The sequence below is a fragment of the Anoplophora glabripennis genome, unplaced genomic scaffold (assembly GCF_000390285.2).
Source record: "Anoplophora glabripennis isolate ALB-LARVAE unplaced genomic scaffold, Agla_2.0 scaffold496, whole genome shotgun sequence".
NCBI lineage: Eukaryota > Metazoa > Arthropoda > Insecta > Coleoptera > Cerambycidae > Anoplophora > Anoplophora glabripennis.
This window is the reverse complement of record NW_019417305.1, coordinates 343,410-370,192: the sequence shown is the minus strand read 5'-3', so window position 1 is coordinate 370,192 and position 26,783 is coordinate 343,410. Positions and strand designations below refer to the sequence as shown.

The window sequence follows — 26,783 nt, the reverse complement described above, 5'->3', positions numbered from 1 at the left end:
CACGGAAAGACGGAAGAAAACAGCGCACCAAATACCTAAACAGCAAATTTTAGGTAACCTCTGTTTCCCGCCCTGTTTCCCGCCCATCTTTCTTTGACAGCACATACAGGACACAGGAGTCTATACAAAGCGTTACCCTAACATGCTGCCGATAGTTTATACAAATTCAGATATAGTTACATTGTTCTATAATCTTTGGTATGTCCAAAAAGCCAGTTCTATCAAAGTTTTTGTATAAAACAGTTTTATGTATTAAGACATGTATATAAATCCACCTGCTTAAAATACAATAATGCAGAAATGGCGAGGTCATTTTTTGCTAAAATGCACTTTTGTACTTGGATTTAATGAGAATATAGTTCGCTGAAAATGTCTTAAATCGATCGGTGATTATTGCACTACAGTTGTCACAAAGAGACTGCACATGGAGTACAAATTACAGGCCTTCATAAATGTTTACAAGCTACGTGACCGTTGAGCTTAGGCAACCAACATTGCACGGCTGGCACCGTCAACTAAAAATCCCTAAATCTTATCACCAGTATTAATGATTCATTTACAAACCGTTACGTCTACTTTAGAGATAATGAAAACATTGTTCATACTCGAGATATCTCCGCTGTACGCAAATATTAAAATTCCAAAAAATATTCAGTCCAGTTCCTCTTTAAGACATTTTTAGCGGTTCTATACGCAAATAACTGTCCCTATATGTTCAACAGCAGAGACATGGCTTCAATAAAACATTCTTATTATGTTTACAATATTATCACAGTTATTAACTTCAAACATTCGTATAAAAAATGATCCATGATAAATATTTTCCAATTAAATTGCATGAAACTGGGAACTTTCCTTAAATATTGTTTACAACATCCAAACTCGACATTCAGTTCCAAAACAAAACTTAGCATTTGGTTTATTACAACCTAAAGAATAATAAAGTGACTTTGTTTTTACACCAAAAAGCTTTTGGGAAACCTCTGACGAGAGAAGGGGACTCTACTCGGAAAACTAGATACAACAACGGCAGATAGTATAGTTCCCAAATCTTCGAAACGTTTACTGTTAGAATTAGATTTTAAGACAGAAAAGTAGGTAGTACGACTGGAAAACTCATCTAAATTTCATGCGAAGACGTACATCAAATATTTTTTTTAATATTAAAATGTGTATAGTTAAATATATATGTATACTTGATTAGTACAATATAATTTTTGACATAAAACACTAGATTCTCTGTCCGGTGGACCACATTTATGCCGCGCTTTCAGTACCGAGTCTGACAGTTAAAATTACGTAAAAAAATTGCATAGCCCGAGATTATACCACAGTTTAATTAAAAACTAACTCACGCCCTTTCTATATCGACCAACCAAAATGACGTAATTAAAACAAATGCAAAAAAGAATAAAGAAATGGTCTCTTAATGCATTAAAGCGGATATTGCATTGTCGATAGATAAAACTGAGTTCGTATAAACATAAAAAAACAACGGACGTGAAATGATAAAAAAATTGAATACAAAATTCAAAAATTAGATAACAAAAATTAAAATTTTAAAGTTGCGTGTAAATTCGTACAAAACTATTTTCATCTTTTTTTTCTAGACGATATTTGTACCGAAATGTAAATAAATTTCCTGTGATTCTTAGCGACTATTTTATTTTAAGAGATACGACTTTTAAGGGATGATCTGACTCTAATCTGGAATAACCCAAAGGTGTACAAATTATAAAATCGATTTCTTTATTAAAATTGGAGTTTCATTTTATTAAGACACTTCTAATAGGCCCCTGTGAATCTTGGAAGACTGATTGTACAATCATTGCCCACTGAAGATTATTTTTTTCATTTTTATTTTATCACTGTATATTATTAAAAAATATACATATAAATCATCTATTGTCTAGAGTAGGCTTGAAGTTGTCGGCCAACCAATAGAGCGAAAAAAGAGGCCGTTTTTACACTTAAATATTACGGCAAATTTCATGTTTCTTTTGAAAAATACTTAGTAAATGAAAACCCAAGTGGTTTCCGCAGCAAAATCGTGAACAATTATTTTTTACACAATAAAAATTGCAAAAAAATTACATTTTTTATATCTTGAAAAATAATGATGGAATCTTACTCTCAATAGGACTTTTGTAGAGAGTAAAAAAACTGTAAAATGGTTTTTTGTGTGACCCGATCGGTTCATTTTTAGAGAAAATCTGGAAACACCTATGAAATAGACCTTTTTCCAAAAATTCATAACTCCGTCTAATTTGGAGCTGGAAAAACAATCTTGCGGAAAATGACAGATAATATATATAATAGTATAATGATAGATATATATATATAGATGACAGATAATTTAATCATGCGCAAGAAAGTTTCTGTCCGCTGCATAGTTTTTGCACAATTACATTATAAACAAATTGTGATGGGAAAATTGCTACAAATGCCCTTGAAAGTTGCACGAAACAATTGAAAACACGCTCGAGCCAGAGTCCTCCGCTCGCTACTTCCCTCACTACAGCGTGGAGCGTACTTTTGATCGTTTCGGGCGACTCTCAAGGGCATTTTTAGCATATTTCCCATTATCCAGACGAAAATCCGAGATATACAACTTAGAGATTTTGTCGCCTACTTTCAGATGCCGTTTTCAGAATTTAAATCGGATCATTAATAAATCGCCACGCTGTCCAAAAAAAGACACTATAGTAGGATCGTATTCGATGCAAAGTAGAGCAAAAAATTGTCGGTCTTTTATCAAAAGAAAATTGTCATTCATTTTTAGGAGGCGTAAGATGAACCACTACAACATGAAATATTGGATTTATAATAAATTACATTTAAAATAAATAGTTTGAGAATAAAGGAATTTTTGTAGGAACAAGGGTGCCAGACGTGAACTGATCCCTTCGTCCCTTCATAATGTGTAAAGAAATTATTCAATTTCTAATCCCTTTAAAAGCGTATTGCACTGGATCTCTTGACAGGCAAAGATTTATTACTTTGCATCGAATATGATTCTACTATAATTTGTTTATAATGCAATTTTGCAAAAACTGTGCATAGGACAGAAACTATCTTGCGCACGATTAAACTACATATTATTATCTGTCATTTTCCGCAAGATTGTTTTTCCAGCTTCAAATTTGACGGAGCTATGAATTTTTGAAAAAAGGTCTATTTTAGAGGTTTTTCCGGATTTTCTTTGTAAAAAACGAACCGATCGGTCTCTACAAAAGTCCTATTGAGAGTAAGACGATTCCATCATTTTTCGAGATATAAAAAAAAAACAAATAAACGTAATTTTTCTGCAGCTTTTATTGTTTTAAAAAAAATTGTTCACGACTTTGCTGGGGAAATCACCTGGGTTTTCATTTACTAAGTATCTTTCAAAAGGTAATATGTGATATTTGCTGTAATATTTAAGTGTGCCAAAAAATCTCCATTGGTTGGCCTTTTGAGCAAATTATAGAGTGTACAGCAAGGGGACAACCGGAAAAATCCATTACGTCCCGTATAGTTCTTACTATAAAGAATATAACAACTACACAATCCACCTGATGAGATATGACAAGAGACATTCCAATTGACCCTTTTCTATACATCCGTAAGGCAAAATAAATACAGAACATGCTAATTCATCGTTTTTACTATTAGTATGTATTAGATTAAATATTTTAATAACTTTATGGGTTTATTTTAGATTAGAGCCAAGTTAAATGGTTCCACGATATTCTTAATAAAGGTGAATGTTAGCAAAAAATGCATGTCGTATCATGCACACGGAAAACATTGAGCATTAACAAGTATTTTGTACTACGACTGTCAGACAACACATAATCGTACAGGGTGGACCAAATTCGACGAGTTACAACTTTCCTTTCTGATATTTAAGGGTCAACGACGATTTATCAAAAATATTCAGAGCTCGCTTCACTTTTTTCGCACCTCTTCAATTTGGCCAGCCCTGTACTCTTTCCGTATATAGCTAATTTTTAGTTGGCCGATGGACTAAATCCTACGCCGTACTGGTCACATGGAAACGTCAGGAACGCAAAGCAGATCGGGAGTTTTCTTCCTCTTAAGCAAGTAAACGTTCATGTTATCTTTACCTTTAACGTACACGGAACCCCTCGGTTCGAACTCGTACCGGCTCTCTAAAACCGGCAAGCAATGTTCGCCCACTTGCAACCTACCGCTCACTCCCGTCGAATCCATCCGCGAGGCGATATTCACCGCGTCCCCCCAAATATCGTAATACAGCTTGGTGTTGCCGATAACGGCCGCCGTGACGTCCCCGAAATTGTATCCTATCCTTAAAATGAGGTTAAATTCTAGTAGGTCCCTGTTAAAATCGTTTACTACCTTCTGCATCTCTATAGCAAAGTCTAATAAAGCGTATAAGTGTTCGTTAGGGTCCCTCTGTTGCTGACGCATGTAGGAATTCAACCCACTTGCCGCCATGAAAGTTGAGCCGATCGTTTTAATTTTCTCTACGCTCAGGAACTCCGGTCGGTCTAACAGCTCGTCGAAATCCCCGATGAGTTCGTTCAGTACCCGTAAGTACTCCCTCCCGCCCTCGTAGCTTTCGTCGTACATTTCGTTGAAGTTGACTATGCTGGCGAAGATGATGGCGACGTTTTTGAAGTTTTCCGAGTATTTAGCGTTTTTCTTTAACTGTTCAGCGACGTGTTCCGGCACGATGTTATAAATGAGATAGTCGGCTTGGTTTTTAAGGCTCTGCACCTTGTTTTTGTCCTTAATCGCGACGTAGTTCGCGTGGAAACTTAAACGGTACCGGATTTCGAATTCTCTCGTCAAGATCCACACTAAAACGACCAACAAGAACAGGTTCGTCAAGACTTCGGCTTTGTGGAAACGACAACCCTTAGAATACTTCACGTTTTCCGTGCTGTTAAAAACGTAAGGTTCAAGAATTGTCATATTGTTCACGGTTAAAGTTTCGATAATCGTGGCGTTTAGATCCGGTTCAACGCTAGTACAAGGATTCCCCAAGAAAAGTACGACAAACCCTAAAGAAACGACCGTGACAAGTATATTTTTCATCCAACAATTCAGCTGGGTAAAATTACAGAAATGCACCAGCCCGACAAACAACAAATAAGTGAAAATGTTGAGATGAAAGTACGTTGTATCTGTATCGTTGACAAAATTCACCACCACCGATACCAGAGGCAAGCTAACGAGCACCGCCCCAAACAAATTCCAACGGTAGAAGCGGATGAAACACCAGAAAATCATGTCGGTCCATCGAATAACGGATTTGATACAAATGGCGAGCCCGAGCAGCTGCAGCGCCAGGAACAACAGAAAAGTCACCAGCCAGAACTGCGTAACACCGTACAGCAGAACGCCACCCGCCGACACGAGCAAGAACACCAGAGTGGAAACGAACACATCTAAATAGGTGTTAAAGCTAGAATTAGCTAGAGTTGGGATGGCGTGAACGTCTTTCTTGGGTATGTAATGAACGTTCATCCTGTACTGCCTCTCCATCTCCTTGTTCTTGAAGAAGAGAGTTACCTTAGAGAGAGGCGGCTTGATGAAGTAAGAAGACCGTGATTTGGAGTTGTCTTGAACACATTTGATGAGTTGTCGATCTGATTGTTTACGCAGGTTTTGTATGCACGTTCCGAACTTGTCGAAAAATGGTCCGCCGAGTCTTGGCACTTGTGGGGCGTTTATGGAGCTTTGGCTGGACGTGTAGTACCCTGATACCCTGTGCTGTAGCATTTCTGGATTAATGAGCGCATTGTCTATCTAAAACAGAAAACGAACGTCGTTAGAAACTAATCAAAATCGCAAAATACGGGGTATATGCGGTATAATGCTTAAATATGTATTCTTATTTTTCTTTTATTCTATTAAAATTATTATTTGTCGTCATTAAAAACTGTTTTCTTTCTTAAATATTACCAAAGGTACTATTTTCTGTGAAGTTACCTTTCTCTCAAATTTCTGTGAAGTGGAAGGGACGGAGTATTATTATTCTGCAGCAGTGACTTAAAATGAAACGAAGAAATAAAATAGAAACTTTTCCTTACCTGTTGAATGCTGCTTCTTCTGCTGTTACTCTTGATTCCAGAATCCTTCCTGCTGTGATTTGAGTAATCTTCCAACATGGCTATGCTAGACAATCTACTCGGTACGTCCAGAGACCTCTTGGGCCTCTGGAGATTCGGTCCGGTAATAGTCGCGCTCCTCGCACGTTCCGTCGGTTCTAACCCATCGAAATTAGGAGACCTTCCTCTTCGAGATCTGTTACTTCCTGCACGTTGCAGGAACGAAATGTCGGGAATAGGAGATCTGCCGTACTGAGATCTGTAACTTCCTGTCCTCATGAATTCACTATTTGGGGAGAAATCGAACTGGCCGATGTCGCTACGGGACTGGCTGATGTAGGACTTTATGTCTAGGGTGTCTTTGATTAGTTCTTCCTCCTCGGGTTTCGTTATGCTTATAAATGAGTCTTTCTTTTTCCCGTTCGCGTTAGCTTCGATGATCGTAGGCACCTGTAATAACGATAAGTTAGTTTTATTCAATTAAAACGTGTCGTAGGAATCTACCTGCTGATAACCGTCTTCAGTCGACGGTTCCGCAGAGACCGTAAACACGTCCACCTCCAATTCCTGTCTTTGGTCTGACGATTTCCTCATAAACTTTGGTATTTTCCAGTTCTTTAACTTCACAGAGTACTTCCCGGAGCTCGCAGTGCTCGTGGGTGTTTTTATGTCGTCCGTACATGACTGTTCGTGTTTTTTCACGCTCCCCAATATATCCTCGTTCTCCATATCCAAAATACTGGGTAAACTGCTAGCTTTTATTTTACACACGTCGGGCGATAGCAAATTTTTATCCTGAGGCTGCGGTTTAGTGTAATTCGCTGACGTGTCGCATGAGAGTACACGTGAACGTGCTTGGGGGGACACCGATGTGTTTGATGAAGGGGGCGACACGAAGAGTTGGAGGGAGTTGGCGTATTTCTGACGGCCTTCTGCCCTGAAGGAACCACTGTACGATGGGGTTTTGTCACCTTTGCGACCCAGTATGAAATAGGTTTTCAGCCCTGCAATTTAACCATCTTACAATTTTATTTTCTTTTTACCGTAGGGCCGGCAAATCCTCCAGGCCCTATCCTTCTTCTTTTTTAGCAAAAAATTGAGTATAAACCTTTTAATTCCGCCCAAATTTTGAATGTGATTTAATCAAAACATATTTTAATACACTATTTATAAATTTTCTTAGATTTATTTAATATGTGTAACTTTAAGTAGAAATCAGTTACTATTTTGTTAAAGCACTGCGTTTAGTTTGTGTTTCGCAATGTCAATGACCTTTGACATTGACCTAGTTGACCATCTGATGTGATACGACAAAAAAATGTTAGGGCAAAAAACACACCGCTAACGTAAATTTGGCAAAACGAGAATAGTCGAATATGTCGCCTTCATTTTTATTTTGGTTATTAGTTTATCGAAATAAATTTGTATATGTTTCTAAAGGTCAGAGATAGCCCCCATTCAAAGTTATATCCCGCATAATTAATAATTTTATATGGAAAGTATTTATTTCCCAACTAATCTGATAAACAAACATAAATAATCATTTACACATAAGGCAAAGCTATATATAATCAGTTAATATTAAATATGATAAAGTTTTATCGATAAAGGATTATTAAGTGATTCCCATTGACAATTTATTTGTTTAATTTATTATCAGCAATTGGGAGCAATGAATTAAACGTTTATAGCAGGGGTCGGCAAGTAATTTTAGGTGGGGTCCGGATACTTTTGAAAATGTTTAACGAGGTCCAGAAAAAAAATTCATTTCTTATTCTTTTATTTTAATTTGGACTCAAATTTAATCTGCTTACTAACCATTAAGTACTCACACACTCACACAATTGTAAAGTACTAGAAAAAATGATTGGCACTTAAATGTAAAAAACATTTTTAAAATAATTTATTTGAGTAATTTATACTTTCAAAAAATTTTTGAAGGTCCAGTATTTTACCTTCCGCGGTCCAGACCTGGACCGCGGTCCGCCAGTTGCCGACCCTTGGTTTATAGCAACTTGTACTTTTTTAACTATCACGACATTTTTTTTTTAGAAAAAAATGTTTTTTCTGGCTCGCGTCTGTAAAAATGTAATTTTCTTAAAACGTTACATGCGTGTTTACATTAGATAAATATTGATACTACTAATAGTGTAATCTCTTGATGGATTATATGTATTTTAGATTTATTTTTGTACTGTTTACTAAAATCTTTACTCCGGATTACATGCCCTATTTTGAATTTTTCCTCAGTTTAATCTGCTATAAAACGGAATAATTTTTTCAGATATTCATTGAGCAGCTAAACATTTATTTTTTTTATTAACACCCACCGTTGTTATTGCGCAAATTAATATTTCATAAACACAGCAATATAGCAAGGATATAAAATACAATAAATTAATAAAATGACAATTAATAACTTGTTGTAACAGCAAAGTTATAAAAAAAAATTACGTACCAAAAACACATTCCCCCTCCTCCAGGTTGTACATGTCTTGGAGATAATTAACAGTCTTCTCAGATATGTGAACCATTCCAGGTTTACCCGTAGATTCCATTTTATTGGCCAAAGTAACGTCGTTACTCCACACGTCGAATTTAAACCTTCTCGTCCCGACGATGCCACACAACACTTTCCCCGTATGCACCCCCACCCTCATATTAACCCCCTCCTTCCTCTCCTGATCGAACTGTTTAATCGCCTGGATCATACTCAGCCCCATCTCGACGCAGCACAATGCGTGATTGGCCCTCGCCTCCGGACAGCCGCTAACACAGTAATAACAATCGCCTAGGGTGGATATTTTCTCGCAGTTGTGAAACTTGCACAGCAAATCGAACCTTTGAAACAAATTATTGAGAATGTCGACTAGCTCCTCGGCACTTTTATTACTGGACATTTTGGTGAACCCGACGATGTCAGCGAAAAGGATACTAACGTTCTCCATATGGTCCATGTTGAACGGTCGAAAGAGCGACCGAATATCGTTGGTAGAATCCGAGGACTGGCGCCTGGTGAAATTCTCGTCTTCCTTCTTTAACCAGTCGGCCACGCTCTTTGGCATGAGCGAATGTATCATGTTTTCCTTGAGACGTTTCTCCAACTCCAGCTGCCGTCTTACCAACAAGCTCTGTCCGACTTTCATGAAAGTATTCCTCATGCGGACGTTACTCATCAGACAGATATGGAAACCTATCAAATGGATTGCGACGTGACACAATAATTTCGTCACGCCCGTAGACACGCCATCTTTCTCGTTCGGATGTAAAAAGTAACTGAGTAATTCGAAACCGACCGAATAAAAGATTGCTATTGTTAAACTCATGTAGAGTTTCAATGGTACTAAAGTATATATTAGGAACAACATTTGAATGCACAACGAAAAGTTACCGATTGGGGGCGGATGGATCACAATTAGAAACGATAAACTTAGTATACTGAGTAGGAGAGATATCGACAATGACACAGAGATCATGTGATGACGGTATATTCTTGTATAAGTAAACAAGAGGGATACCGTTAAACATATTACCAGCAGGAGTAGAAGGGTACACAGCAGAGGCCAATAGCGATGATCTTGATCGGCGATAAAACCAGCTATTATAAAATATACCAGCCACGACACCGACACTATCGACATGTAAATTAAGGCGTACCTAAAAGCAAAAAAGGAAAATTACTTCGGATGTTCTTAATCTACAACTTTTTATTTTCAACTTCAATAAAAGTCCTTCTTCTACTCCTACTTTTTGTGAGCACTACTGCTTACCTGAATTTCAATTTATTGTGGAGATGGGAACTCTTTTTGTACTGTTCTTCGAGAATTTCAGAATCAAAGGTAGGGTCCCACCAGGATTTCTGTGCCGCTCTCTCGAAAGGTATTGGAAAAAACCTACCCCAACACCCTGACTCTCGAGACATCTGAGCCAGGTACACTTGTAATTTTGGATCGAGAGATAACTGAGTATTTTCATCATCCGCAAAGTCCGAAGGTTGATCATCTTGCACTTCCGATTTAATATAACTAGATGTAGAATTTCTTTCATTCGATCCCATTATAGTGGATTATTTTAAACAAAGCCAACAAATCCTACTGGGGTTCTTAAGACATTTTAGGCTTAATTATTTATATTAGTCTAGTTAATGCTGCAATACAAGTTTTATTATTATTGGTTATTAGTAAAAAAATTTATATTACCTCCGTGTTTGTAATTTTCAGTGCACATTATATTCCTTAATTTCATAAAAAGCCAATAATGTACACACACGGTAGCATTCGTGTGCTGCGAGAGCATGTTTATAATCTAAATTAAACATTACAGCTTTATGTCAACAATCAATGTTTGCACTATATTTTTACATATTTTGGGGCAGTTTCTCTAATTAGATTCAAATGAGTGGCATTTCTTTTTCTTTAACTCTTTGGGCAATACGAAAATCAAACATGTGTTTGCTTCAGAAGGGTATAAAAATCAGGAAGGCCAGTCATTTAATACAACAAACTTCTATGATTGATTTGACATTAATGACAGATTTCATAAGTTACCTTTTATTTCCCCACCCCCCCTCCACTAAAGGTTTTTGATTCCATGGAATCGTCTAATACTGTTAGGCGGAAAAATTACCCAACAGTTTTTTACACAACCGATAAAAATACATGCTATAGGGTAATCATTATTAAGGTACGCTATAATTTTATTGTCTTTTGAAGGCAATTAAAATTTACCAATTTTATGATTTACTGAAATAGTGAATTACTTTTTGCTTTATCGTAGATATACCTAATGCTAATAATAAATCATTTTTAAGTTTATAAAGAACTATTGAACCTGTTTAAATAATGATATCAAAGTCAAAGTTATGAACTTTGGAAATAAATACATTACGAACATGAACCTACTAGGAATTCAGAGTTCAGGACAAATGGTATCTATCAAATAAAATAAACCCGATTTTTATAGATTCCTATTTCTATTTCTAACAGTGCAGTGGTATTATTTTTTGTTTTGTGGTTGGTATTGTTTTCATTTGCAATCCGATGTTACTTTTAAGTTGGTAGTTGAGAAATAAGCATGGCGTTTGTATTCTGCGTTGTTGTCAATTTTCGTTTTATTATTTTGGTTTCAGTTTAATTTTTGGCTTCTGTTGCCAAAATAACATGTAAAAGTGTAGTTACACAAATGTGATTTTTATTTTAAATACTGCCATGTGACTTAATAAGCCCCCAAAGGACCTGTTCGTGTAAACGTTTGCCATAAAAGCGTGACCTTGAAACGTCGTATCAACACCACAAAATAAATCTCAGTGGCGGTACAATCCTCCTTTTCAAATTTGAAAATATTAACAAAAACTTTAAAAATGGAAAGTGGTAAAACTAATAGGGAATTACTAGATAATATAGTTATAGCGGATAATTCGGCCACACCCCAGTACATGATACATAGAATACCTGAAAATTCTCAACTTCTGAGTTCTGAACTATTGCAGCAACATAATAGTCTTGTTGTGGACTTGGGTGGAAATGACTTTATACCAGTTAGTTATACATCAGAAGACTTACTGTCACAAGATTTGACTGAAGAAGACAGAAATTTAGCTGCAGCTTTAGTTGCTGTCCAACTCAGCCAACAGCAAAAGCAGCAGCAACTTCAAGACGCTACGCTTCCAGCTCTTGTTACAAATTCAAATCTAGGTATCTTTTTAAACTTGTTACTTTTGTTTGAAATTGTAGTCACGCACCAAAAATATTTCCTCATATTCACTTGGCGGAAATGTGATATGAGCCAAATAAATATTATTTACATTTAACAATTTGAGTAAGCAAACAAACGAATAGTTACATAAAAGTAGAATAGAATATATTTACCTATGAGTAAACTTCATGATTTGAAGGGTTAATCTACCTTTTTAGGAAATAAAATTTTGGAAGATCCCCAATTAATTATCAGCGAAAAGGCTGGTAGTACGAGTTACTTACGTATTGTCAATTCGGAAAATCTATATGTCGAACAACAACCACTGCCTAAATTGGTAGACACCGTAAGATTCTCCTCGGTAAACCAAAACTTCTCTGAAGGTGCGGTAATTTCTCCTATTAAAAAAGAAGATGAAAAGGCCGATTCTGACAGAGAATCTCTAAGGTAAGATATGTTTTGTTCTCTTCAAGAAATACCTAAAAGTTATTTATTCTAGAAATGATCACCGTTCTTCTAAGAAAAGCTTGCCACACAAAAAGAGAATTTCACGAAAACTTAAAAAAACCACCACGACTACAGTCAGGAAGATAGTGTGCAATTTGTGCGAACAGACATTTAATTCTAATGATGACTTTGCCCAACACGAACTTTTATGCCAAACAACGATTACCCCGATCAATCAAACTAGCGTCTTTTCGTGCCAAATCTGCAACGAACCCTTCCAAGAACAGCTTAGGTAATGCATATTTATTTTCAACTTTACAACCATCAAATGTTTTTCGTATTTTAAGGTTTTTCGAACATTTAAAAAAGCACTATGAACCTGGAGGTACTGGCCCTACTTCTGCGATTCCCTCCACATCTACGCAGAAAACGGTGGAGGAACCGCACACGGAAAAAGTAATAGACCAAGCTGAGAACGACCGGCAGGAAAGCTTGTTGTCCAGCCTGTTAAACTTATCGTGTATAGAGTGCAATAAAACTTTTAGGAGGCAAAAAACTTTCGAAGCTCACATGAGGGACATCCATAGCAATAAAAATGAACCTCTGGACGAGTTCAGCGAACCGGAGGACCTCATGGAAGGTAAGACGACGTGTTGTACAGAAAACGAGAGTAATATCTTTTTAATACTTATTTTTTTCTTAGACTTTTACACAATGTTACTCAAACTAAGTAATAATCAGTATCTGAATCCAGAATTATTCTATTAACTTTTTTTTTTATAAATTTGACCCGTTTTTGGTACCCTACCTAATGTTTTAATTGCCAGTGTTGCGAGAAACAACTACTCCGAGGGCTATATGTCCCTACTGGCATTGAATTATACTCGCAACACCTAGTGCAACAGCTAGGACAGATGGAGCCATTTGTGCTCCCACGTACAATGTATTTCCTTGTCGTGATGATACGAAGCAAAACAGCTGGTTCGTTCGTCGGTTGTCTCACCTATGGCACACTGATGAGGACTAATAAGTCCGAAACCGGTCTGTGCCTGGTGGGTTAAACTGATGAACGACCCTAGCTGTTGCACTAGTTGTTTCTTGCAACACCGACAATTAAAACATTGTCTTCGCCCTCGAGAGTCAGCACAACAGATTGAGTCATTTGCGTTCCTGCGTACACCCTACCTAATGCCACTTTCAGGTATAAACGTTGTCGTGGACACAACCGATCCTCATGACGACGAAGACGACTCAAAGGCCTGGTACAGGGAGGAAGACCTCCACCAAACCGAAGAGGATTTAAAGGAGTTGGAGGCCGACAACGGCCACATCTGCCACCTTTGCAAGCAACCCTTCCCTCTGAGGGCCATTCTACTGCAGCATTTAGTCACTTGTCGTGCCAGCTCAGGAAATACAGGTTAGAGTCCTTCTTTTACGTTTCCTGAGCAAGTCGAGCCTTATTTAGTTTATTTTTTTTTAATACAATCATATCGTGAAATGAAACTGTAGTTTTTTACTAACGTTTTAATAGAATCGGCCCCGTTGGCAGTGGTCAAAAATAACAACAAGAAAAACAAGAAGAAAGCGGCGCTTCAGTGTACCGAGTGCGACCGGGTGTTCGCGCACCGCAATTCCCTGGTGTACCACATGAGGAGCCACACGGGCATCAGGCCGCACCAATGCGACCAATGCGGCAAGAGCTTCTTCGCTTCCAGCGCTCTGAAAGTGCACTTACGGCTCCACTCCGGCGACAAGCCTTACAGCTGCGAACACTGCGACAAGAAATTCAGGCAGTGGGGCGACCTTAAGTACCACATAACCTCCCTGCATTCGAACGAGAAGAACTTCCAATGCGAGTATTGCGGGAAGGAATTCGCCAGGAAGTACTCCCTGGTGGTTCACCGGCGGATTCATACAGGTATGCCCGATTTGAAAGAAAACGAGTGTGAAAAATATTTATTTTTAATTTTTTCGTCTTATTATTTCGTTTGACCTACTTTTTGCAGGCGAGAAAAATTACAAGTGCGAATTCTGTGGGAAGACGTTCCGCGCCTCCTCGTACCTCCAGAACCACCGGAAGATCCACACGGGCGAGAAGCCCCACATGTGTTCGATTTGCGGCAAGCCGTTCCGCGTCAGGTCGGACATGAAGCGGCACCAAAAGACTCACTCGAAGGGCCCGCCCGCTCACAAGACATCGTCGAACTTGTCGGCTCTCGCCAAGGTGGAGAAGCAGGAAGTGGAGGAGGTGGAGGAGGAAGAGTTAAGCAGCGAGTTACACATCGAAGACGAAGAGGCGGCGGGGCACCTTCTGACAGAGTATAATCCCGAGCAGTTGGAGGTGGACAGGACGGTTCGAGTACCAAATAGGAACTTGTAAGTGTCGTCGGGGTCGTTAAGGTATGAAATTACGATTTATTTTTTTTTCAGGTACATAAACGGTCACGAATTATTTTTGGTCACTTATCCCAACGAGATCCGCGCCGCCGAGCCCTCGTCTTCGACTTCGTCTTGGGTCCACGCATCTAATTCTTAGTTTATTGAACGTTGGTTTACTGTAAAAGGATATTTCTACTATTTACTGAATATCATGTATATACACTTTTTTTTAATTGTAGTTTTTTAATTACCCGGAGACTGTATATATATTTTAAATAATGTATCGCCGTACATTTTTCTGTAAGTAAAATATAAGGAAGTTGCTACATTTTTGTTAATAAAATAGTAAATTGGAAATAAATTATTTACTGAATGTTACACGTTTTTACTCCCTGTGTACAAACTAACGTAATTTCAAAACCGTGATAAAAAAACGCTTCACAAATGGTTTTAGGTTTATATTTACAGACAAGTACAGGAGCAATAAACTTACAGCTAAGTATAATTAAACACTGCGTCTGGAAACTGTCTTGATATTGATATCATAGATTTTGACATCATTGGCTCAGTGGGTGCTTGAGCCCCACGTTGGGCGCCATGTCGTGGATTTTAAAAAGTCACTGGCTCATTAGGTGTTTGAGTCCCACGTTGGGCGCCATATCGTGGATTTTAAAAGGTCACTGGCTCATTGGGTGCTTGAGCCCCACGTTGGGCGCCATATCGTGGAACCCGATTGGATGTAGGGATTTCTGATGTTGACGCCCCTTGCTGGGCTCCATCTTGACACGTAACTCAAACGAGCACCTGCGGTTGCCGCTTGGAATCATCCTTCAGTATGTGTTGCCTTTGTACGGGATCGGATGGAGTTATTGAGTCCATGTTAATTGGCCGCTCGCCAATCAGGGGACTTCAGGGCGTCTCCTCCTTGACGATAGCCGTAAAGGATGACAACGGAGAAAGAGCGACAGACTCCACGGCATTCATCCCCGAGGTACTTTACGGTTATCTTCGATGAGAAGACGCCCGGGTTACCGGGAAGTCCCCCTTATCGGCGAGTGTGCGACTAACATCCCTGCACCGCAGGTAAAAGTGGAATCAGACTCAACCATTCCATCTGATGCCATACAAAGGGCCACACATCCTATACACGTCTAGAGGCAGTCCAGTAGGGGGCGTCGACGTCAGAAAAGTCTAAGGCTAATCGGATTGAACGACATTAACCTCAACTTGACTAATCTTTGAGTTTTTTGATTTCGTTTTTTGCTTATAACTCTGAATTTTTTCAAATTTGGAATATTTATTCATTTAATTTTCAATTCCTTTAAAAATTTGAAGACATTTCATGAAAAAATAAAAAAATGTAACAAAAATTGAAACAAATCAACTGAATTCTTACTTATTTTATGGTAAAAACAAAATAAAAAAATCAACTTTGAGGATATGTATCTCAACGCCGTGTTTTCGAAAACTTGCGAAAATTTGCCGTAATACCCCCTCCAGATTTTTTGCCCGACACCTTGTTTAAAACTATGTATATTCACTCCTGTATATGCTGAAAACTATCTTGCAAAACCAAGATTTTAACTGAAAACACCTTTGCTTGGAAGAGAATGTGGCGGATCTTAAAGAAAAAAATTCGATTGGAATAAAAATAGTCATTTTGTTGTATTCAAACTTGCCGCCCGTTGTTATGTTGGTGACGAAATTGGCAGAAAGGAAGGAAGTTGAGAAGAAGAGAACAAGGAATAAAAGCTTTTAAGTTTCGATTGTTATTATTATTGTAGTCAGTGCCCATCCCCTAGTCACCTATACTACCAAAGTACAAATATCAAATTAGCTTTTTTAAATCTCTACGAAGTATTTTTCCTGCAGGTGTCTTAGGAATATGTTCCAAAAATGTTACCCCACCGGCTAAATGCTTGTACTTTATAACTTTTGGAGCTACGAAATCTTCAATATCTTTGGGTTGCAACTTAACGCTTTTCTTCAGCACTACGAAGGCCTTGGGGGCCTCGCCTAGCTTTTCGTGCTTCACTCCTATAACGGCGACGTCCTCTACCGAAGGATGCTTTCTTATAAGCTATATAAAAAAATGCTTATGTTAACATCTATGCTCTACCTTTATGTGGGGTCTTCCGAAATTCATGCAACAAAATTTATGCGTACCAAATTTAATGATTCTCGTACAACAGGGTTCTGAGATATAAAAGAAAGATTATTCTTAGGGGCGCTTCGAAAAATTAAAAATACGGGTCCCTCTAAATTTGTCTTAAGAATCTGTGACAAAATTTTGTTGCATGAATTTCGGGACACCCTGTACACGAAATTCAAATGTATATATTTTTTAAATAGACCCAAAGACACATATATGTGGTAACTGTTATTCCTTGGAACTGTAAAATCTTAAGCATGCTGATTAAAGGAAAACTGTTAGCTGTGTAGTGGGTCCGCCCCTACAGAGCCTAGCCCAAGAACAACAAGGGAAGGTCTAAGATTCCTAACTAGGACTGACGAAGTAATGCAATGTAAGTCCATTACTCATGGCAACTTGGTGCATAGGCCACAGCATAACAACATGTGTCTTAGGTTTACTTTGATTTTTCGATTAATTTTGCTGAATAACAATTTTTTTTTAATAGAGTAGCAATTGACGAGACATTTCCTACCCCAAATTTCAGAAAAATCTGTTAAACCGTTCTGAAAATTAAAAAAATACTATTTCTTTATGAATTTTAACACCCTGTATCTTTTAAGCAGGCATTTTGGAACAAAGGTTTATTCGGACAATTATTTTGTTTTGGCGAGAAATTACGGTTAAATTTTTTACACCTAATTATGACTTGTATATACAGGTTGTTACAAATTTGCTTCTCACTAGAGATCTCGGAAACGGTAAGAGATACGAAGTAGCTTCAATGGGGGCAAAGGTGAGTAATCAGGGGACCAATATTATGCCTCTGAAAAATCAAGTCTAACATGATTAGTTTTTGAAATATTTGAAAAAAAAACGAAATTTTGGAAATCCGTTGTTGTTTCATTTCAACCTTGTTTGAGGTGATATTGAAAAAAGAAGAACACTACCTCGTGGCAACTTTTTGCCCTCTATCTAATGGCACATCAATTTTTATATGTAACGTTTCGTCTCTCCAGGACCATCATCAACTTCATTTTTTTAAATACGACCCTGTAAATTTTATTACATTCTTTTCAAATAATTCGAAAACTAATCATGTTAGCCTTGATTTTTCCGAGGCATATTGTTGGTCCCCTGATTACGCAACTTTGCTCCCACTTAAGCTACTTCGTAAGCCTGTATAAAAAAAAATTAAACTTACACTCTCGAGTTCGGCGGGTGCTACTGGAAATCCCTGTACTTTAATCAATTCTTTCAGTCTATCGGTAATAAATATGTGACCATCTTCGTCGTAGTAACCGATATCACCCGTCCTTACCCATCCGTCTTCCATGAACATTTCCTTAGTCGCTGTTGGGTTGTCCAGGTAACCTTTCATAACCTACAACTCGTTATGAACACTAAATCTGAACGTTCTAGTAACGACGAGGTACCTGTGGTCCTTTTATACATAATTCACCATTTTGCTTCATTCCCAGACCGTTTTGATCTTCGGAATTTTCAATAGAAACAAATTTTGCTTGTGTATTAGGAACCAAGAAACCACATCCTCCTATTTTAAGACCACCCTCGAAAGCCCTTGTTTGTACCATGTTAAGGGGAGACGTTTCTGTCATTCCGTGACCTTGAATTATGTCTATTTTCCCATTAGTGAGATCTCTGAAATGCACTATATCGGTTTTTCCCAGAGGCGCAGCACCACATAACATTGACCTTACAGAAACTAGGTCCTCCGAATGATTTATGTGAGTGCTAGTGTTTACCATGTGGACTGAAATGAAATTTTTACACATAAATCTACTTGGTAAATATGAATCTCACCGATAGGCGGCACAGCAGGGATAAACGTTGGACGATACTCTCTTAAACCGGTTAAAAAAAGTTGGCTAGTAAATTTTGGAAACGTTATTAATTTTAAGCCGTCACACAAGCCGTGGATTAAGATCAGCATGAAACCATAAATGTGAAAAAACGGTAGGAAAGCAAGTGAAACCTCATCTGTGAAAAGAAAAATTGTTTCCGTTTTCGTTCCACTAAAGTTATAAATAATTACTACCTCCGCCTTTTTTGTAGAAGTCGAATTCGTCCACGGCCGTCTGCATCAAATTAGATACCAGATTGAAATGGGTCAGCTGCACCCCTTTCGGTAAACCCGTGGTTCCACTCGAAAACGGCAACAATACTACGTCGTCGGGTGTAACACTTTTCGTGTATATCTCATCAAAATTTTGCTGTTTAGCTGTTACATAATCGAAGAAATTTATTGTACCTGTAGACAGAGACGTGTTTTGCTGAAGAAAAGAAAAAAATTTTATGTCTTCTAAGTCAACTGTACAAGGCTGCGTCTGAAGATGTTGGACGAATATGATGAAACTTGGGGCTAATGACATAATTAATATGTTGTCTAATTGTTTAATATAATAACCCAGTTAAAAGCAATAGAGAATGACTATTTCATACTTACGTGGACTTTAACAGCGATAATGGGGATCTTCAAATTGTCACAAACACTCCTTAATTCTGTTTCTCTTTCAGCAACGCCGAACAAAGCTTTCGCCTTGGACAACACTAACTGTTTCTTTATTTCATCTAAAACAGAGCATTTCACACGATTAAAAATTAATTGTGGCGAAATACTGAAACTAGAAAACTTAAACTTACCAGGTGTATAATTTGGATTGATCGGCGTGATTTGGAGTCCCGCTTGTATAGAAGCAAGAACAACGATCGGAAATTCGGGCAAATTTGGTAGTAAAATTCCAACACATGATTTCTCCTCGAGCTTCAAAGAGTTTCTCAAGAAGTGAGCAAGTGTTAGTGACTTCTTTCTTATCTCCAGAAACGTGTATCTTTTTTTAGTTTCTATGCATTCCTACATGATAAGCATGTGAAATTCTTAATTTTAGTTTTGATAAACAACAATTTACACTAGTAAAACTAATTTTATATTTACCTATATATTATTAACCATCAAAAACTACAATAACAAAGATCTTACCACAGCCACTTTATCAGTCCATTTATTTATGTTTTCCAGAAGGTATTCTGATAACAAAACATTTTTGGGGATATCTATATCTGGTCCTGGAGATTTAACTATGTTTTTAAATGTACTCGATGCTCTCTTACAGATTGAAAACGGCTTCAAAATCCTTAGCATATTAAAGTTTAGGGTCAATTACAACTACTACTAAATTACAGTTTTATAAAACATTGTATGATGTTGCATGTTTATATATGTATTTACTATTTGACCTTCGACGCGTGGCATGATAACAATAATAATGTAATCAAGTGATGATACCAGTTGATTATAAGATTACTGGGTACAAAGTGTAACCAAAAACTTCGCAAATCTTAAGCAAAATCTTTTTTTTTTGTGTCAGAAAATGCCTCATAAAAAAATTCTAAGGTGTCTAGAGGTATTATTTTGTGGAAAAAATAATGTATTTGTGTATAGTTTATTCAAAAAGAATAAAAAACAGTATATGGTTCACAAGTAAAACAATACTTAACTCATTACTTAAACTAAAATTTAGATTTAATTCCTCATTGGAAAACGACGTTCTGAAACAGAAAAAGCAATTTAGAAATCTTTGTGAATTAATGAAATTGAATAAGAAAAGAAAAATAATTTAAATTTTTTTAGTCTAATTATTTAATTACAAAACAGGAAAAAAGATGGAGGTTTAAGGCAATCCAGAAAATCTTTGAAACATTTAGGAAATTACTTACATAACTTTATTTTTATATACTTAATGAAACCGTGATAGTTTTTTTTCCATCTGTACAACAAATATATATTTCAGTCCCTTCTAGCATGTTAAGTTTTTTTAATTATAACGATAAATTCTTTATCTTTACTGATTATTATACTTTCAAAAATATTAATGAATGACTTGCTATTTTCTTGTTTTCCAACAAAATTATTATGAAATAAAATTCTGCATTCATTCCTGTATGTCTGATATAATCTTTCATCTGTGTTTTATTTATATGCATGTGATCCCTCACAACATAAAATGACTGATAAAAATGTTTCTTATCTAAAGTTACATAAAGCTATCTATAAAATCAGCGCTGACATTGAAATTTGAAATAAGAATAAATACGTAAATAAGTTATGTTTATTTAGGATATAATTTTGAATGGGTTGGTTTCTCAAATTTTGTCGTGAAACCTGCATTTTTTTAACCTTTTTTTTTTGTAATTTTCATACCAATCTGCTAACATGCTCTATTACCCCTAAAAAAACTGACCCCCACTGAAAGCTATAACCTCTCTAATGACAAAATTAGGTTATCTAAATTTTTTCATGCATTGTTTTCAAACTTACCGCTCTTAAGTTTTTCAATACAAAATAAAATGTTATCTCCATAAGAAAGTAGGTAGTCAAGGGGTATTACTTCAGAAAGTCTTTGCCATTCCACAAAGACCCGTTTACGATATTTCAAATACTTGTCTTTATCGTGTCTGGAAAATTCTCGTTTTAAAAATAATTTTTTTATATTACTCTTCAGTTGATGAGAAATTACATTGTGTATTATATGATCGTTAATACATTTTGGAATGTCGGCACTATAACAATGTTTCATGTATTCCCTCAAATTGTTTCTGGAAATGTAATTTTCCAATCTCGTCATTTCTCGTTTTGTACATTCATGCCAATAATTGTAATCATCAAAGTCTAATAATTTGGATCTATCTCTCTGTTTTAATAATGTTTTCAGGTTACTATTCAGTTCTATCTCAATAAAATGTATTAATTTTTGTAAACAATCGTTCTCTGTAGAGTGAACCTGAGAGCAGAGAACTTCGTCATTTAAGTTAGACATTTCGGTAAGTGTAACATCATTATCGTCATTTAATTTAGCATCTATATTTACGAATGGACTTGAAGTATTGGTTTCAGGAAATTCCACTGCTTCATCAATCATTTCTACACCAGAATCAACAGAAACAGTATCGCAATCGTCAATAATCTGGTGAGCATATGAATCGATAACTTCAACTGTTGAAGACACTGTACTCTCAGAAATTTTATTAACCTCTTGGTCAAAGTCAACTGCTTGGGTATTCCGACTCCTATTTCTTTTTTTACCTTTTGGTCTTTTATTTCTTTTTAATTTCAACATTTTCTTTGAAGGAGGCTTGAGAAACATTTTGTAATTTATTTCGAAACCATAATACGCTTCAGTATTGACTTCACTTTGTTTTTCATATTTTTCAAATAAAGCCTCCCATTGTTTACGTCTAAACTCAATTTGCGCTTGTGAAATATTAGGTATATCTATAAAACATAGCGTGTTAGAACAATCCTTTACATATTTATCTAATATACCTTCATTCATTTTAAAAATCCTATATAGAATAGACACATACAACACCGTACATAAAACATAGACAGATAAAAAACATATATAAGAAACATAAAATGACATAAAATTGACATAAAAATTATAACACAGACACAAGCTTTGTTCGTAAACCTTCCACTGCTGCACTAGTGTAGTAATACCATTGTTTATATAGTTACACTATGTAACTATAGCCCTTTTCTTTTACTCATGATTTGGGAATCATAACGTGTTAGGATCCGATGGAAACCAATCAGATTGCTAGATTTCGGAATTTCGGATTGTAACGCGTTATGATTCCGAAATCATGAGTAAAAGAAAACAGCTTATATAAACAATGGTAATACGTTGTTCGTTTATTGCAGTGTAGCCAAGTGCAGGTATAATCCAGGTGTTCGAAAAGTCCAGTGTAGTGTAATAGTGCAGAGACTACTACACTGGCTAACAAGGTGGTGCAAAAGTGTAGTGTAGTATATTTGTGGCGCGAAAATGAAACTTTTATCACAAATGTCACATCTTGGTAGATATTTTAGATAGATCATTAAAAATTTGGCAATATTTGATTTTACTCTGAAATGGCTGATAAATTCGACTTCCTCACAGTTTCGAACAAGTTCTATAAAATTTGTAATGCACTTTCTTTTATTTTTTTGGAAACAGGTCTCCAATAAAACATGAATTTTTCTTTTTTTACGAAGGTAATCATCATCTGATTCCGATTCGCTTCCAGAGTCACTAAATAATTCACTCATCACAAATATTTTCTCCATGATTTACAATTAGGTTATGCCAGTTTAAGTTTACCCAAATTGAATTAACGAACAGGCAAATGTTTTCTCTAAAAGTGGTGCACAACTATTATTTTAGTGTAACACTGAATTCCACTACACTACACTACACTACACTACACTACTCTACACGTTGCGTAGGTTTACGAACAAAGCTACAGATTAGATTAGATTAGTACCAAGGATATTTATAACCTCAATGTTTTGTATTAAGACCATTAAGCACAGATTGTGGTTTTAATAGTTTTAATAATTGATAAATATGTCTAAAAAAAATAACGAAGTAATTAAAAATGAGAACACAGTGCAAGCTATCGTAATTGCGGATACATTTGGTGATGAATTTGTACCAATTTCGAATGATATACCACATGTAAGTTGTAAATATGCTACTACTCGTATTTTGAATGATGCAATAATTAAACATTTCTAGGCCCTTTTGCCACTAATTAATAAGCCATTAATAGATTACACACTGGAATTTCTCTCGCTTGGTGGTATCGAGGAAACTTTTTTATTTTGTTGTACACATGTGGACGACATTAAAGATCACATAAAGTAAGTAGTTACTTGTTCCTCAAAAAACTTTTTTAAGTTACCAAGAAATTTTCAGTAAAAGTGTTAAAAATAATGAGGTGTGGACATTAACTATGAAAGTCAATATAATTGTATCTGAATCCTGTCGCTCTTTTGGCGACTGTCTGCGTGATTTAGATGCCAAAGGACTTTTGAGGGGAAACTTTGTCTTATTAGAACCTGGCACAATTTCAAATATTCAGCTGCTGCCTCTGATAAAGAAACATAAGTAAGTTATGCATTTTTTATTTTATTGTGGCTGCTTGGACTTATTTCATTTTTAGTGAGCTTACTAAAGTAGATAAAGGCGCCGCTATGACAGTTGTATTTCAAGAAGCAGGCATTAATCATATTAGTCGATGTCCCCAGGAAGAAGTTTTAATTGCAGTTAATTCTCAAAAAAGAATTCTGTCCTATAAAAAGATGTGGAAAAACAGAGAGAGAAAAGTAGATTTTCCACTAGTACGAGCTTATAATTATTAATTGGTTTTATATTAAAGGTAACATTGTATTTTAGGAAATATTTTTGGAAAACCCTTGTGTGTCATTGATGCATAATTTAAAAGATGCGCACATAGCGATATGCTCTCCCTCTGTTCTGCCACTGTTTTCCGATAATTTCGATTTTCAAACCAAGGACGATTTCGTCAGAGGTTTAATTATGAACGAGGAGATTTTGGGAAGCACGGTGTATTGCCATATTTTAAAAGGCAGTCAGTACGGGGGTGCCGTGACTAGTTGGCGGATGTATCAAGCGCTGAGGTTAGACTTGTTATTAAATCTAGTCTAGTCTAGTTCCAGTTTTAATACAATTTTTTTAGCCAAGAACTGAGACAAAATTGGATTTACCCAATTGTCCCATCTAGGAAAAGGTAATGCACAAACGAATAACGTCTAAATGTTTATGATTTTTTTTTAATTTCAGGAACAGAGCGTTAAAAAACAACGTTATGGTTGGCGAAGGAACAGTTTTCGATGATTCGACGTTCCTGAACAATGCTGTGCTGGGCGAACATGTGTCCATAGGTAAAAATGTGAAGATAGAAGATGCCTTCGTATTATCGAATTGTAAAATCGAGGACAATGTCATAATAACGCACAGTGTTGTCGGCCCAAGTTGCGTAATTAAAGCAAAAAGTAAAGTGACCGCCGGTAGCATCTTGGGAAAAGGTTGCGTTATTGAAAAGGACACGTTTATCGAGAACTCTTTGGTGCAGGCGAATGAACCAGAAGAATGTAAGTATTACTAACGATTCATGTAACAAAACTATCCCCCGATCATTTTGAGATCTGATAATTTTTTCGTTGAAATTGTTTATCTATATCCCAACTTTTTTACCTCTCGGTTTTCACGCTATGTAATACTGTGAATAATTAACATAAAAACTATGTTTGAATAAGCCTAATTTTAGGCGGAAATGGTGATAAGTTAGGACGAAAAGCCTACCGGTTACGTATAGATGACGACGAAGAGGAAGACAGGAGCATTGCGATATTGGCTAAAAAAATGTCACGGCTACATATTCAAGAGGAAAATTATGAATCCGAGTATTATTCAGATGGCTTTAGCGACAGCGAAGCTGATGGTTTGTCTTACACGCAGTCACCTGCCCCGGACGACACAAAACGTATGTTTTTTTTTTATGTGCTTTGTAGTTTTATCACTGCCGAATGTTGAAAACACGAAATAGTAACATTCACCCGCACCGAAGTAATATCGTAGTTAATTCTATAATGTGCTTGCTCTTCTAAGTATCGGTTGTTTGAGATGACTGTTATCGTAACCTTTCGTTATCTTTTTTCAGTGTTCTTCACTGAGGTAATAGACAGCTTGACCAGAGGTTTTGAGGATAACCTACTGTGCGACAATCTTATTCTCGAAATCAATTCGTCACGCTATGCCTACAATGTCACCGTTAAAGAGGTGATGTGATTTTTTCTTCCATCCTTATTATATGTCTAAATGGCCTTCTTTATATTGCATATAAGACAAAATACAAGTTAGACAATCAAGCTTAAGAATGAATGTACTAGTTGGCAAGTCTTCACTAGGACCTCTGTCGCCATCTAGTATTTTCATTGCTAAGCTTGACTGGCTATCTAACTATATTACATTTGATCTATAGATCTTTGTTCCGCTTTTTGGCTAATACCTATAGCATTAGTTATAGTAGCATTAACAGCATTAGTCGTTTCTAGTTTTGTAAAAAGCTCAATATTAACCCTTGATTTATAATTGGCTAATTGTACAATATTTGAATTATGTCCAAACTGAATTTTTTTTTTAGGTGAATTTCAATGTCATAAAAGCTATCTTGACTATATCATTGCGACATCCTATTGGAGCTCAGTATTTCTCTCACTTGTCTCGTTTGTTGTCATACTTTGCTCCAGTCCTGAAAAACTATATACGTAACGAATCTGCAATGATCGACTGTTTACAAGCTGTTGAGGCGAGTATACGTTTTGTCAATAAAAAGTTTTTTTTTCTGAAAGTCTTATTGTTTTTAGGACGTGGCTACCTCAAACGAGGAACTTAAAGAAAAATGGGTGATGTTTGTGTTGCAGTATTTCTACGATAAGGATTATGTATCCGAGGACGCTATTTTGGATTGGTTTTCGACATTGGATCAAAAAGGTAAATTTCACACGCAAGTGAAGCCATTTACGGACTGGCTTCAAGAGGCCGAAGAGGCTTCTTCGTCCGAAAGTGAAGGGAGTGATTAAAATTTGTATATATTTTATACATGTTAATTTAAATAAATATTTTTATTTGGATTGTAATTTTTTTTATTTAAATATTAAAGTTCTAAGTAATAAATGATTGAAATATTACTATTTTTTTATCGTAAAAAAACAAGCAGGAGTGGGCAGGTCATAAATTTATTGTAATTCAATTTGTCCTTTTTATGCTTTATTTTGTATTTCCATACAAAAAAAGTAATACTTGGAAGGTTTATATTGTATTTGGTTCAGTGCGAACAGCCGAGCTGAACGGACGTGCTTGTTTGTGAGGTGAAGTGATTGCAACGAGCAAAATCTACCTGCCTTTATTAAGGCTACCTGGAAAGAATCCCTTTCTTTCCTTTTAATCACCGACCTAATCCCCGGCTAAGCATAGAGGCCGTCGGCATCTTTGTTCAGGTACCTGTCCCGGGGTTATGCCCAGGTAAGTTTTAACTTATTTATCAGTTATTTGCATTACTTTAAAATACATTTCTTTAAAATTGCGACCCCCGACAAACAATATACCAGACAGACAAATACACCAAAAGACACGTACGCCCCCGTAAGGGGGCATCCCCACACGACTAACACTTACACACCC

At 36.4% G+C, this 26,783-nt stretch overlaps 5 protein-coding genes across 5 annotated transcripts; 2 read left to right on the top strand and 3 right to left on the bottom strand.

Moving 5' to 3' along the window:
• Positions 1-3,375: 3,375 nt before the first annotated feature.
• Positions 3,376-10,629, bottom strand: LOC108914929 (adenylate cyclase type 9). Its single transcript, XM_018720853.1, has 6 exons — positions 10,280-10,629; positions 9,851-10,227; positions 8,539-9,737; positions 6,585-7,084; positions 6,063-6,530; positions 3,376-5,778 (listed from the first exon to the last, which is right to left on the bottom strand). The coding sequence occupies exons 2-6, from the start codon at positions 10,135-10,137 to the stop codon at positions 4,030-4,032; spliced, it is 4,203 nt and encodes a 1,400-aa protein (XP_018576369.1). The 5' UTR covers positions 10,138-10,227; positions 10,280-10,629; the 3' UTR covers positions 3,376-4,029.
• Positions 10,630-11,147: 518 nt separating this feature from the next.
• Positions 11,148-14,974, top strand: LOC108914911 (zinc finger protein 878). The gene is made up of 8 exons (XM_018720828.2): positions 11,148-11,773; positions 11,993-12,221; positions 12,274-12,513; positions 12,569-12,861; positions 13,423-13,638; positions 13,753-14,139; positions 14,228-14,597; positions 14,652-14,974. The coding sequence occupies exons 1-8, from the start codon at positions 11,440-11,442 to the stop codon at positions 14,755-14,757; spliced, it is 2,175 nt and encodes a 724-aa protein (XP_018576344.1). The 5' UTR covers positions 11,148-11,439; the 3' UTR covers positions 14,758-14,974.
• Positions 14,975-15,043: 69 nt separating this feature from the next.
• On the bottom strand, positions 15,044-19,979 carry LOC108914925 (4-coumarate--CoA ligase 1-like). The gene is made up of 8 exons (XM_018720842.2): positions 19,733-19,979; positions 19,396-19,606; positions 19,199-19,323; positions 18,791-19,025; positions 18,556-18,732; positions 18,168-18,505; positions 17,936-18,115; positions 15,044-16,680 (listed from the first exon to the last, which is right to left on the bottom strand). Exons 1-8 carry the CDS (start codon positions 19,892-19,894, stop codon positions 16,429-16,431), a joined length of 1,680 nt encoding a protein of 559 aa, XP_018576358.1. The 5' UTR covers positions 19,895-19,979; the 3' UTR covers positions 15,044-16,428.
• Positions 19,980-20,181: 202 nt separating this feature from the next.
• LOC108914926 lies at positions 20,182-22,179 on the bottom strand. The gene is made up of 3 exons (XM_018720843.1): positions 22,076-22,179; positions 21,071-22,024; positions 20,182-20,301 (listed from the first exon to the last, which is right to left on the bottom strand). Exons 1-3 carry the CDS (start codon positions 22,173-22,175, stop codon positions 20,276-20,278), a joined length of 1,080 nt encoding a protein of 359 aa, XP_018576359.1. The 5' UTR covers positions 22,176-22,179; the 3' UTR covers positions 20,182-20,275.
• Positions 22,180-23,072: 893 nt separating this feature from the next.
• Positions 23,073-26,234, top strand: LOC108914913 (translation initiation factor eIF-2B subunit epsilon). Its single transcript, XM_018720830.1, has 11 exons — positions 23,073-23,252; positions 23,313-23,437; positions 23,493-23,684; positions 23,740-23,917; positions 23,973-24,217; positions 24,277-24,327; positions 24,381-24,691; positions 24,868-25,083; positions 25,261-25,379; positions 25,744-25,908; positions 25,967-26,234. The coding sequence occupies exons 1-11, from the start codon at positions 23,142-23,144 to the stop codon at positions 26,180-26,182; spliced, it is 1,929 nt and encodes a 642-aa protein (XP_018576346.1). The 5' UTR covers positions 23,073-23,141; the 3' UTR covers positions 26,183-26,234.
• Positions 26,235-26,783: the final 549 nt, after the last annotated feature.